The sequence below is a fragment of the Rana temporaria genome, chromosome 4 (genome assembly GCF_905171775.1).
Source record: "Rana temporaria chromosome 4, aRanTem1.1, whole genome shotgun sequence".
NCBI lineage: Eukaryota > Metazoa > Chordata > Amphibia > Anura > Ranidae > Rana > Rana temporaria.
In genome coordinates this window covers 260207684-260221951 of record NC_053492.1, presented here as the reverse complement: position 1 = coordinate 260221951, position 14268 = coordinate 260207684, and the positions used below count along the sequence as shown (strand labels likewise).

Here is a 14268-nt window from a genome sequence, read left to right as displayed (position 1 = left end):
ATGTTTGGGGTTTCTGTGTAATTTTCTAGCAAAAAAGTGATGATTTTCACATGTAGGAGAGAAATGTCAGAATTGGCCTGGTGGGCAAGTGGTTAAGCAAATACACACACACCTTACACATGCAGTTTGCCCCCCAAATACTTACCTCAGTCCTCTCTTGATGCAGGCTGTGCCTGTCTGCAGCAGAGCTGGCCTCTGTCCCTGCTTTCACATGGCAGATGATAACAGCTAGAGCCATTGGCTCCTCCTGCTGTCAATTACATTTAGTATGTAAATGCGTAACACAAGAAAAACAAAAATGGAAGACGTGTTTCGAGGGCTCACCCCCTTCCTCAGAGCTAGGCTAGCCTAGTTCGAAGGGAAGAGGGTGCGCCCCCGGAATGCATTAGCTGTACCCCGTGTTCTGTGCATGTCCATGCACTGTGTTTATGGCCTTTTGTCAGTTGCATTTTATACTAAAAATTTTTTTATTATTAAATTATCTCTGGTAATGCACTAGGTGTGTGTGCCTTCCATTTCTGTTTTTCTTGTAGTTCCTTTCGGATTACCCCATCTGAGGAAGGCAGCATCCACCTAGTTTTGGGATACCATATACACCTTTTACACCACCATTTTATCTGATATCTGTTACGTCACACCTTGGAAGACCTATTAGCGCTGGAATTGACTGTGTGTCTATGGAAGCACACGCATGGCTTGCTATGGGAGGTACGCTCAGCAGAGGAGGAGCAGAGAGCACTGGTGGGGCACTCCAAAAGAGGAGGTAAGTAGCCGCTATGTGCAAGATCTTTGGCACAGAGCAGGTAGATATAAACCATTATCTTAGGTAAAAAATAAAAAAAAATAAAAGACTTTAATAAAACAAGTACCATTGCACCCTTACACACCACCTTCAGTTTAACCTCCTAGTTTATCTCTGAAGTTCATCCATACTGTTAAACTCGCATACAAGTAAGACAAGACTATTTATGTATAAAGAAATGCACAATTAGATTTAATTTACATCTTTTGACAATTTGCACATAAATAACAATGTAAACCGATATGTAAACATAAGAAATTTGTTGTTCTAAACAGTAAAAAGCCAGTTCAACTTTGGTCAAATTTTCTTTAGAAAAAAACAAAAGAGAAAGAAACCACTGTTTGCTACATTCACGTTTAATAAACTCCTAAGAAAACAATGTATTTTGGAAAAAAAATAATTAAAAAGAGAAAGCGATACCTTAAAAGCCTTCGAAGCAGTATAGAAAAGCACTACTGGCAATAAGTAAGGGTAGCATGTGTCCAGAGACAGTAGTGATACTTTGGTATATATATATATTACATTAATACTAACTTCTTGCTACATTAGTTTAGATCACGACTTGCCTGTTAAAAGGAACAAGCAGGGATCCACTTTAAAGCTGTCTTTTCTGGTACCTTTTCAGGATGTTTTGGCATTGACTGCGTGGACGGCTTTAGGATGCAATCCTTTTTGTAGAGTGCACAATGCCAAAAGTGGTTTAGAAAATCAGTGCTACTGATTTGTGCATATCTTAGGTTTACGCTATTCACAGAGCTGCTTTGCCAAAATTTGGATGCTAACGGACAAGGCTGGCTATCCTTGGGAATCTGCACAAATTTGGTTGTAACATGAAATGATGCCGCCAGCAGAGGGAGCCCTGGAGTCATTGTCCAAACTGGACATGCGTCTCCCAATATCAGGAAGGGTATTTGTTCAGATGACATATCTGCAAGGCATAGCAATAGAATTGTCTTTATGGGTCATTGTACGTTCCCAAGTGTCCAGCCCTGCCAATGCATTAATCTTTGGAGTCAGAGAGCAAAGCAACAGCATAAAAAAAGGAATCTGTGCAGTTTTAAACTGTCTATATTTGGTTTACTTATTTGAAGTCACAAAGCTTTGGTTAAACCAACTCCCTCTGAACCACTGGACACAAGCAATGAGGTAAATTGTCGAACAACTTTTCAATGCCCTTTTCATTTAAATTAACCACAACAAATAAATGTACAAAGACACAAAATACTGAAGGAAATGACTCATAGAAAAATAAATGAGATGGGCGCCAGTAACAGAGAAAATTACCCGTGTCTACCACTAACAGGACCATTAGAACATAGCCAATCCTGGAGATAAAAAAAAAAAAGGAACATTTATGTTTTCCTGAAGATGCCTTGAATATACCATCATATAAATAAATGTGAAGATATTTGCATCCAGATGCCAGTTTGACTGTAAGAACAGTGTAGAGTCTCAATAAAAAAGTAAACACTTGGAGTAGGGAAGAAATAGAAATTGCTGGCTACAGAGAATGGCAAGAAGTGTACAGCTACATTTCACTCACACTTTGCTAATGCTCTCAGTAGCAGAAATTCTGTACACAATGTGCCCTTCATCGGAGCAATAATTAAACAGAAATAAGAGTCTCTACCGTGTACTACCAAGCAAATAAAACATACAATTCACAAATCTAAATGTCCAACTTTGGCAACAAAATATTGTTCATTGGTATGGAGATCCTAGAGGTTTATCAAGGTTCACACTTTTTTAAATAATAATAATAAAAATAAAAAAATTATCTACATCAATGGCCACATTAAAATATGTACACAATTATAGATCTATATGTTCAAATTACAATGATTTTTTTCCTGTCATTGTAAACAAATTATTGCTTTTGAAAGGATAAATTGCATAATAAATTATGACGTACTTTTCAATGACAAATAATTACAGATAAATGATTGTCTTAATAATAATAATAATAACAATAATAATATTAAGTGACTGGCAATAGCCATATCTCTGTCTCTATCCCTGCCCTGAGAAAACATTATCTCGGAGTTCCTTCTTGGAGTTAGGGGGGTGGGTCTTTTGGGAGAATTCTCATCAATGACAAGTCAAAATTCAGTTGCAGCATTTTAAATATGTACATGAACCTGCTGAGGACACCCCAATGTCCCATAAATAACACTTATTCCTACACAGTCTGTTAGGAGTCCATTTGTTCAATAGATTCTTGTTTGACCTTAACAGGTAACAGAGGTAGCGGGGAGCTGTGTGTCAGCTTCATAATTACAGAGTCTGACTGTTCGTAAAAGTTGCACCCAGAAGAAAGGAGTCCATTACCAAGCCCCCTGGGAAGAGGTACTTTCATACTTGCATCTTCAATTTCCCGTCGGAGAAGGGCCATTATTTCTTTCTCCACAGCGGGTGACATGTCACTGTCCTCAAGTCTGTCTGCACTGTCACTGATGTCAAACTTCTCAATCTCCTCATTGATGACAGTGAGGTCCTCCCTGGTAAGGCCTGGTCTTGGGGACACAGGACAGTTTCCCTTCATGTGAACATTGAGGCTGCAATAGTGGATGTAACTTTTGTGGCAGTGAACACATTTGTGGGGTCGTTCTCTTGTGTGAAGCCGCTTGTGCAGTTTGAGATGAACAAACTGGGTGAACTTTGCAGGGCACAGCTTGCACTGGTAGGGCTTTTCTCCAGAGTGTAGTCGGAGATGAGTCTTTAGATTGCTTGTGCTGCTGAACCGTTTGTGACATACCTAAAAGAGAAAATATAGGTTTTAGTGTGACCCTTAGACAATCAAAACAATTTCATAAAATATTGTCCAATAACTTTAGACATTTAACAGTGGAACAAATAAGGCAATAATATTCCCTTTAAGCTCGGTTTACATATATGCGGAATCAGATGCATTTGAATCGCATCCAATTTGCATAACATGTGAAACAGACCAGCATTCAATGGTGTCAGTTCACATATATGAGGGCAAGTTGCAGTGTGAATTTTAAGAGGGTCCTGTGCGTTTTTCAGTCTGGTTCTGGTGTGATTTCAATGTCAAATTCACACCCGGATCACATCTGAACTTCTGAATGGAGACTATACTGGACTATGCACCACTAAAACCAGACCAGCATATATGTGAACCTAGTCTTATAGTTTACATATTGGACCCCAATACTGAAATTATCCAAGGCCAGCTACAGTGGACATGTATTAACCTAAACCTTACAAACTTTCATTTTCTGTCCCACCTTAAGGTGGCCACTGCAAATCCCCCTGCTGAAAACTGTTAGCTGCCTGGCTTTTAGGCTGACCCACTAGCTTTAATATTTTTAAATAACCAATCAGCATCAGCAGAGGCACAGCAAAAACAGAAGTCTATCTGCACACTTGTTCTGGGATGAATGACTCAGAGCACTGGGGCAACAAGTCATTCTAGGCACATACCTGTGTAATGGCAACCAGTGTCTTTGTTTCATGACAGGTTTACTTTACTACACATAGACTAGCCCCCTGACTTCCTATTTTACCCAACGGTGATATGAATATAAAAACATGCACTGCTAAACAAAAAAGGTGTGACAATGAAGTGGGGTGGGTAACAACTCAAGCGCCTGTGACAACAGATTTAAAAAAAAGTGTCAGTCTTCATAACCATCAAAATCTATCATTAACCCTTACAATTTCATGTCATATGTCACAATCAGACTGTATTCTCTCAAGTTTCGTTTGCACTGTACAGAGATCTTGGTGCGTGTGGGGTCAAACAACTATTCATTTATTAACAGTGAACCATCATATACAACGCTAGCTGGGAGATATGTGTGCAGTGTGTCTAATGTGTTTAAAGGCAGATAAAGGTTGTATAATGTGGGTAAGTTTTTTGGCGCTTGTCTAATTTCCCCTTAGTATGTATATATATATTAATGCGAGTTAGGGACCTTAGATTGAGGTCAGGGACTGATGGGAATGTACAGTCTATATGTAAAGCACTGTGTAAACTAACAGTGCTACAGAAGTACCATTAATAATAAAAAAGTTTTATTAATGGTATTCATTAAGTCATTGTGTGAGGGTTAATGCTACAATCTTTTATATACCATAAATATCCCTCAGACTATAACGTTTTCTTCCCAGCTAAATTGCGTTATTTTATATAAAAATAATGTGAACCCAAAACTTAACGAAAAGATTGTACCATTTGTGGCCAGCAGCCAGTCTTGGAAATCATCAGACTAACCAGCTGTTGCCAAAAGGTCCAACAGAAGGGGTTCCCTCAAACTAAGTTTGTGAAGCCTTGGGTATGACATTTGTAGAACACACATTGACAATCGGGCCATACATATCTAATATATTTATCCATATATAAGCCTTTAACGTACACCATTTGGATATTAAACCAGTGTGACATACACAAAAATATATTCCTATCAAATAACACACCTGACATTCATGAGGCTTCTCCCCCGTGTGTACTAAAAAGTGCTTCTGTAGATGTGCCAGCTGAGTGAATCCCTTGTTGCAGGTCTGACATTTGAATGGTCGCTCACCACTGTGAACCCGGAGATGCACCTATAAGATAACAAGAATATATTACAAATTGCCACAGCAGAAAAGTGATGCCTGCAGATGCTCAGTACACAGAACAAAAAAAAGCTATTTGAAAGAGGTCTTACCTTCAGGTTTGAGAGCTGACCAAATGTCTTTGAGCAAATGTTACACTCATATTTGATTTTTCCATTCTGCTTTTTAAGTGGGTATGGAAGAGTTTTGTAGCCAGTCGTATTTCTTTTGCTCTTGATCAGGTTGATGGCCTCATCACTGTTTGTGGTCATCAATGCTGAGGTAGGTTTAGGTTGCATGACATGCTCAGAACTTGCCGCAGTGCCAGCAGTGGGAGAGCCACTTGTTGGGCTGATTTGCTTGTCTTTCAGGCTAGCGGCAGCCCCTGTGATAGAAAAGGCACTATTGGGTGCAGGAATGAGAAAGTCCCGGGGTTGGTCAGGTTGAAGCAGTCTGCGGCCCCCTTCATGGGGCAAAGAACCTGGAAGGGCTGCAGGGTTTAGCATGTGATGTGAAAGGCTTCCACCTCCAAGCATACTGCCATAAAATGGGTACATTCTTGGTAGAATATTGAAATTGTTCATGGCATTAATACTGTTCAGTGTGTTAAGACCATTGCAGCCAATGCTATAAGGTGGTAACAAGAACTTGGGATAGGAAGAGTGGTAGGAAGATATAAAAGGTGGTGGCAGATGACTGGTTGGGGGTGCATAGCTAGGGAATGATGCTAGTCCTTCAGTGCTGTATGGTCTGTTAAGGAAGGGATATAATTCTCTGTGATCCTGGGATGGATGATGTGGTGACACTGCAGATCCAGGGCTACCATGAGGAGATGAGCTTTTAAAGCTTTGGTCGGGGCTGCTTCTTCCTGAAGGACTTGGTGGAGAGGATGGCTGAACTGGTGAATGCATGACATAGTTTGGTCTGTCTAGTCCACACCCCACAGGGGCCTTCAAATAGTCCTCATAATTGTGGGAGCGGAATGGATAAACAATTCTTGGCATAAAAGATCTTTCAGGACTCGAAATTTTCAGGGGGTCTGCAGTTTCTTTCTCTGGGGAGACACTAGTCAGTACAATGTCCTTTGGTGTAGATGGATTTGTGTCCCTTAAGATTTCTTTTACGCTGTGCTCCTTTTTACGCTGTGCTCCGATTATTACACTTTGCTCTGAAATACAAAAAATTGAAGAGGTTACCTCAGAGAAATATAAATTACTCTTTATCAAAAAGCACAAAGAAAAGTAATCTGAAAAATAATACAATATTTAACAATGGTAAAATAGTTTTCTTTAAGTATAGACAAAGTAAATATGACTGATTTAGTGCCGTATACAATTCCTAGTGTGGATGATTTCAATTCATTGGGTTAGCAGCAGGACTGTGTAAACTGACAGTGGAAGGGGTCACCTTTGGCACTATACCCTGTGATATGTCCCTAGCCAATGCACACACTCCTGCTGACACTAGCTAAGTGTTGATCCAAGGGATAGATTGAGCTTGTTCAGAAGAAGCACACAAGAGATAATTGGTTAAAAATAAATAGTGCTTATCATTCCGATCTGTCTTTCACTGAGCATGACAGAAAGGAAGTTCAGTTGTGTGTCTTTTAAACCAAAGGGAAAAACAAACAAGGACATGGAGGGACAAGACAAATGTATTTACTGCCAATTGTAGGAATACACCAATTCTTGGGAATAAGGAAGTTTGATTTTCTAATTGTTAGTGGAGCCAAATCAATGTTGGTTTTTGACTGAAAGTATGGGAAAAATTGAAGGAACAGACTGGAAATTGTTTCTTGAACAAATGAACTTCCAACAGTGTATGTGGTTTTCGTGTGGTAAAGTCCATTCATTACAAAATCAAATGAAATCTTTTGAACCACAAATGTTTTGTGAATTTTGGTACAACATTTTCCCAAAACTTTTCCTAAGAATTTTCGTTTGAAATTCTATCCAAATATTACCAGCTTTCCATTTTGATCTCCCAATGAGTATTTTGTGCTAGCAAAAGTAATGCCAGACAAAAAAAAAAAAAAAACAATGTCTAGCGGTTTGCTTTTTACTAATTATTATTTGAATACGCCAAGTCAAACTTGGAATTAGGATTTGTAATAAAGGGCATAGAGACATACTATATTGCATTTTAAGGAGGAGATTCAGGGGCAACTGTCTAATCTTCAAAGTGATGAAATTGAGATGTGCTATACCTTTTCAAAAGTAAAAGAATTGTACAGTAAATGAAGCTCAGTAAAAGCAGATGTTAGTGTACCATGGTACACGGCAACATACACTCTGTGAGCTTTGTAAGACATTCTGTTTTGTATTGAAGTAAGCCACAAGGTGAAAGTTATGTTAAAGTAAATAAAAAAAAAACAAAAAAAAAAAACGGAAGACTAGAAACTGACAGTAACTGACACAAAGATATCTTTTTAGGCTAAGAGATGCAATCAGCTTTACCCAAAGAAAGGAAGTGAACAAGAATTCTACAGAAATTGCTTCAAATAGCTTGCTTGAGAATAAAGACACATTGGTTTATGTGGTGTCTGCAAACGTGTGAAAATAGTGTAACCATTTAACTGTCAGCATTATACTATTCTGGTAAATAAAAATGATCTTTGTGTGGCTGAATCAGTGGACCCCAACTGATGGACATTGTTCAAGTCTGCTTTAATATATAGGTAAAATATTATACATAGTATGTGTGCTCTCCAATTAGACAATTTTCAGGCCAACTGTACAACACTAGGGAGTTTACAGGATAGGAGAAACACCATTTACCTGCCGTCAGAAACTTTTGTTGTTGCACCCATTTAATGGCAGGTTTTATAATTGGATCATATAGGCAGTGCTAGTTACATTCCAAACATTCCCTGCTATTTACACATTCATTGACTTACTGAGATTCATCACCAGGTCCCCAGATGAAGGATAGTGAAGTCTATCTGCAAATTCGCGGCAGTACCACACAAGCAGTTCCTGGTTGGCTGGGATGGCCTTGATGGTATAGAAATAGATATTCATGCCATTTTGGCAGGCTGCTAAATTCTGTTCTTGAATGGAATGTGCTGGGTTTACAAAGCGCATCCAGTTGCTCTTCTCTTCATTATATCCATCAATATAGTGGTTAAATTCTCCACTTGAATATATCTGTAAGTAGAAAACATTCTTATTAATAAACAGTAGGACTCCTGCTTAGCGAAGTTTGATTCTGTACTGGTAATATAATGCCTATCATACAGTCACAAGAATAGTTAAGAAATTGTGAAAGTTACCAATTGAGATGACAATAGCTTTATGTACTTTACGTCTCCCACAATTTTCATAAAAATCAAATGGCACATCAAGTTACGCTGTATTATTATTGCAATTATGTTGTGCTATAAAAATCCCTCCTTCCTTTAATAGCCATGATGATTTAACCATGTCAACTTCATCTGGTATGATACAGACTTATTAAAAGGCACTGAGTCAGTTCAGGCTCATTACCAGTACGTCAAACTAAACAGGATTTTGCACTTGCAGTTTCCCTGAATGTCCCAATTTTCTACCCCCCCCTCCCCTAACAGGACTAAAGTAACACTTAATCATATAAATACTTGGAATGCAGCCGTTTGTCAGAACACTGGGTGGAGCAAAGGTGAACTTCACCTGCCATAACAATGAGCAGACCTGGAACATGGCCAGCGCTGTCATTCATGCTTAGCCAAGACACTCACTTTTCCTCTTGCGAGACAAGCACAGTCTTGTGTTATTGTGTCTTATGCATGTACGAAAAAACAAAAATCCTTCGCCTTCGCAATCCGTGGGTTAAAAATAAAAAACACAATGAAGTGTGAAGACGGCGTACAATTAGAGGAAAAATGCCACGAGACAAAACTTTTTATGGTTATTTTATCACATTGTTCTGCTCATGAAAGTGAGACTGCAGGAAAGACTGATGATCCCTGCTATACAAACAACATCTAACCTCACTGCTTCTATACAAGGGTTCAGTCTGAATCGTCTGGAGTATTCAGATTCCTGTCTCATTCTTTGTACTGGCTAGTACCTTTAACCTATACATTATCATCATCAGTAAAGAACTGAATTAAAAACAGTTAAAAATAAAGATGCAAAGAAAGAAAAGCTATACAAATAGTTTTGTTAAACAGCCACAAATGGGCCAGTTTTGTCTGGGAATGGTGCCTAATACTCTGACCTGTATAGGTCATATCTATTTTATTCAGAAATTACTGAATATCTACACACATTTAAAAAAAAGAAAAAAAGTCTAGTGTAGTATTACCCTACCAAGTATTTTCTTCCTTTTTTTTTTAAACAAAGTTTACAATGGTAAGTGCCAACTCAGAAAAAGGCAGTGTATGAGGTGAAACAAAAGAAACTGCCTAAAACCAATTGGTTTCCATGTACGAGTGAGCACAGAGAAGGTGCTGACTCACAGTACATTTACAAGAAATAGTGTCACTATAGGGGTTTGCTCAACCCCAAACATCCTCTCTTTTTTCTATATAAGTGATGAAGGGAACTTTGCTTTTCTAGCCAACACTTCTATCAAAACCAGCAGGATGTGGATTGTATCAGAAAGGAAGTGATTTGCCATCATTTCCTTAAGTGGGTTTTACGGGCACTGGTAGAGAAAATTGGTGCCATTGCTTTTCCCAATGGCCACTAAACCATGTGAAAACCATCAAGAAATGCAGGGAATGGGTAATTCTAACAGTCACAAAGCTGTCCTACAGTTAGTGATCAGCACAGCAAAAATGGGAAAGAGGCGAGCCATCTGCTATACACATTCACAAAATAATCAAATACATTCATTTTATGCAAAACTAAATGCAGGTAGCTAGTGACTTACCCGCCAAAAATATTTCCTATTTGAATTCTTAGGAACGGTGTCTGTGGTGTAGTTCTCTCCGACTAATGGTCCAAATCGAGTCCCTTTAGGAATATACTCTTTACTTAGAACACCAATCACCTGTTAAAGTAAAAGGAAAAAAAAAACATTAGCATCTTCAGTTCAGCATACAGCACTATCTGCTCAAGTACGGTGCTCCAAACCTTTGAATGTTATAGACAGGAATAAATAAAATATAATAACAACTAACTATATGTTTAAATATATATATCTCTAATCGTGTACCATCTACCAGCTAAGTATTCGTCTTCACATTTGTGCCAACATAAATAATATTTTGTATTAGGGAAGAGACAATATGACAGACTAAAAACTTTTACATAACGATTGCTACTACCATGTGCGCCAATAGAGGGCAGTATAGATAACAAAAACTTGTGGAAATTGAAAATTAGTTTGAGAATGGCTTATTGTTACACTTCATGCGTTACCAGAGCTGAGCACACACACAAACATTTTTAAAAAATAAAGCAAATCTGTCACAAGAGACAGGATAATGATTTTGTATAGCAGGCTCTGGCAAAGCATATATTGATTGTAATTTTTTATGACAGATCTTGTCAAGTAAACAGCAGTGGAAAAAATCAGTTTTTGCAGCAGGCAGCACCTCTACTGAAAGAATTTGTTTGGAATCTGACACTTCTCTATGCCTAGATTATATAGATAGTTCAGCCCAGGGTAATGTTGTACAGCAACTACCAGTACGCTGGCAGATAAGTAATTAACTTACTTTATCTAATTTGTAAATAGTTCCAGGTCCAAACCTATTCTAGCCAACAGATGACCTACATGACAACATGTGTGGGCTGATTCAAAAAACAAAAGCAAGTTTTGATGTTGTTCCCATGTTTTCATGTGTTTCATGCCACAGTCTGCAATCGAGATGAGTGGCAGTCACCCAAACTGGCCTTAGTGTGTTAAAAATGTATATGATTGGTATGGACAGTAGATGGTAAGCTTGTTCAGGGTATGACTGTTGAGAATGGTTCAGCATTCTCTCTGTAAAGCATTGTTGAATAAAAACCCATTCACTAAAAAGCATTGGAAAATGACATTTAGAGTCTTTAGAGTCTTTTTTCCCAAACTTTGAAAGATTAGACTGCAAACCTTAGGCAATGAACATTTCAGTTCCGCTTTCCTTAATGAAAGATAGTCTCTTGGGCAAGAACTATAAAGAAGGAGGGATTGTTAAAGGTAATGTGATGAAAGTTCTTGGTAAAACCATCAAAATCGTTCTAATAAAAGCAGATGTTTGCGTCTAGCCATTTCTCCTTTGCCACTTTTCATTCTTGAGCAGTGGGGTTTCAAACTTCCCCACACAGAATTTACATAGCGGTGTTCCTTCAGCAGAGTGCACTTGTAAGTAGTTCTTGAAAACCCCCTTACTTGAAAGAGTCAAGTGAGAAACATCTGGCACTTCAGTTATAGTGACACAGCAGTGCTGAATTGACTAGGACTGAGATGCCAGTTTACAAAGTATCAAACAAACTTCTGATTTTCAATGTGACATACAGAACAAAAATGTATAGGACAAAAGTTTAGGAAATTAGAACCAATTGATGCTCACGGAATTTGAACTGCAACAAGCAAGTTCCCACAAAATGTTCCTTATGTCCCAGGATTTTGGGAACGCACAACAGTTCTGGATTGTCCGCATACACTATTTCGTTAAGTGCTTAGAAATCCATTACAGTGCTGCTTATCTAAACTAGACTGAAAAATGCCACCGGAACAGGCCCACAGGTCCTAATGATTCATTGCTGGGGCAAGGCCTTTTCTATAAACACTTCAGGACAAGAGGTAGAGGGCTTTTAGTAACCCCATAGTTAATCTTTCTCCAACCCAGCTTACTCCGTTTCTTTACAAGCACCAATGACCTTTCTTCCAATTTACAAAATCAATCTTAGTCATTTTTCTGGACCGTGAAGTGCTGCTCTACAACCAGTGGCATAGCAGACAAAAAACAGCAACCCATCACAAGCCTCAAAAAAAAGGTGAGTATAGGGAAAACAAGGCAAAAAGAGAAGATGTTAAGTACAGGTGGCCCATGAGTAAAGCTTTGTGTTTTTTTAAGTCAATATCAGCAGCATAGAAAACATGTCATTACTGGAGAACAGTATGCAAGATATTTTATAATCCATACTGTAAGCCAATCACATATCTGTAAGAGGATGCTCTGTATTAAACTGATCGGTTTATTCTTCCTAGGAAGGACTGGAAGGATAGGGAGATTACTATAGTAAAAACCTGTGGGCCTCCTTTAACGCTGACCACAGATAGGAAATGATGAGATCCTGTCGAAATTAGCCCTGGTATGCAAGAATGTAAGTTAGGGACCTTGGATCCTTGAGGGCAGGGACTGATGTGAATGTACAATATATGTGTAAAGATTTGTGGAAATTGATGGCACTATAGAAGTACCTGTAAGAAATAAAATAAATCACCCCATCTTCAAACAGCTGATAAGCCTCCAAGGCCACCGTGAATTTTCTTATATGCTTCTACACTGCAATACTCCATCATCCAAACCGCAAAATCACTTACAAATGCTGGGAAATGTGTGGGCAAAATAAGTCAGGTGAGTTAAATACTAAGCAGCAAGATAATACAAAGTACTGTACTCCTGCTCTTAAGGCTCGTTCACACTGTGATACGCTTTTGATTGCAATTTCCAGTGTGATTATGTACTACCACTACGATGGACGTGGTTAGCATATTCGCACCAAAGTAGTACAGGAACCGTTTCCAAAAATCGCACCTCACAGGCACCATTGAAAACAATGCGATTTCCTTCAAGTCAAATCAGAAACTGTGTTATCCAGCACTAAGGGATGAAAACACTGATATATAAAAAGGAGTGCTTTCAACAATTCTGCCAGCAACTGACTGTATCAAATGTTTTGGAGGTGTAGCTGGGATAGGTTCACAGAATAAAACATACAAAATCATAGCAATATCCTAAAAAAAAGCGTTCATCTGATCCGACACCTATAAGATATGTTACAGTACATGGAAAACAGTTTAAGAAGTTGCTCTGCCGGAAATCTGTGGAATGCAGTAGCACAAAGGAAGGTCTGGGAGATTACAAGCCAGCTGATCACCTCAGCAGTACACCTAGCTATAATTGCCATATAAAAATGTAAACAGCCCCGTTGCTCATCCTGGCTCACTTCACAGCCCTTATAAAAACAAAAACCAAAAGAATGCACCCACTTGCTAATGGACTGGTCGCTTGTCTGCTGGGAAATGCAGAAAAAAAAAAAAACACAACACACTAGATATATGGCCCACTTTAGGGTTTCTTAGATAAGGTGACTCAGAACATTACGTGACACCAAGGTAGCTAACTGTGGGCATAGCTTTAAATAATAAAAAAAAAAATATGTACCCAAAATGTTAAAAACGTATACAAGACATAAGCACGCAATAATAAAAGTTGATATTGCAATATAAAAACAAAAAAGAAAATCTAGTACTATCACAAATACTGGACATTCAGACAAGGTTGTCCATCCAGATACCACAGGCAATAACGCCAACATTACTGACCTCTTTGCTGCCAGGGGCATATTTAAAAATTAAGTTCCTAGGCAGTGACGCCTGTGCATGAACGATGTTCCCTCCGTCTGAGCTGCTATCCCAGGGGTGATCCTTCACAATGTATGTACACTTTGCCTCAAACTCTGCCTCTGGCCAAAGCGTCATATCCACTCCTTCCATGTCCATTTTCATGGTCTGCTATGTCCCCTCTGGTCGGGGAGATTCAATACTTGGAATACTTCTGTGTTGTGTGGCAGCCTGGAATACAGAGAAATAGGGTTCAAATTTGCTAAAACAGGAAAAAAACAAACAAACACCTGCTTAGAAGCTACTGATGGAAGCTGCTGATGTCCAAACTGTATAATATTTACAAGGATGAGAACGAATAAGTTCAACTTAAAGGCTTTAAAGCTAGCGAGCTGGAAAAATACCTGCTTCCATCAGAATCTTCT

The 14268-nt window shown here is 38.6% G+C and overlaps 1 protein-coding gene across 3 annotated transcripts in view; it reads right to left on the bottom strand.

The window, feature by feature from the left end:
* Positions 1-971: 971 nt before the first annotated feature.
* The window catches only part of PRDM1 (PR/SET domain 1), a 20281-nt gene continuing 6984 nt past the window's right edge, over positions 972-14268 (bottom strand). For all 3 annotated transcript variants that reach the window (XM_040350176.1, XM_040350175.1, XM_040350177.1), the window contains exons 2-7: positions 13826-14074; positions 10217-10336; positions 8259-8508; positions 5476-6530; positions 5243-5371; positions 972-3557 (exon numbers count right to left, since the gene is read on the bottom strand). In XM_040350176.1, coding sequence (XP_040206110.1) covers positions 2994-3557; positions 5243-5371; positions 5476-6530; positions 8259-8508; positions 10217-10336; positions 13826-14008 — 2301 coding nt within the window. In that variant the 5' untranslated portion in view covers positions 14009-14074 and the 3' untranslated portion in view covers positions 972-2993. The remainder of the gene's footprint in view (positions 3558-5242; positions 5372-5475; positions 6531-8258; positions 8509-10216; positions 10337-13825; positions 14075-14268) is intronic.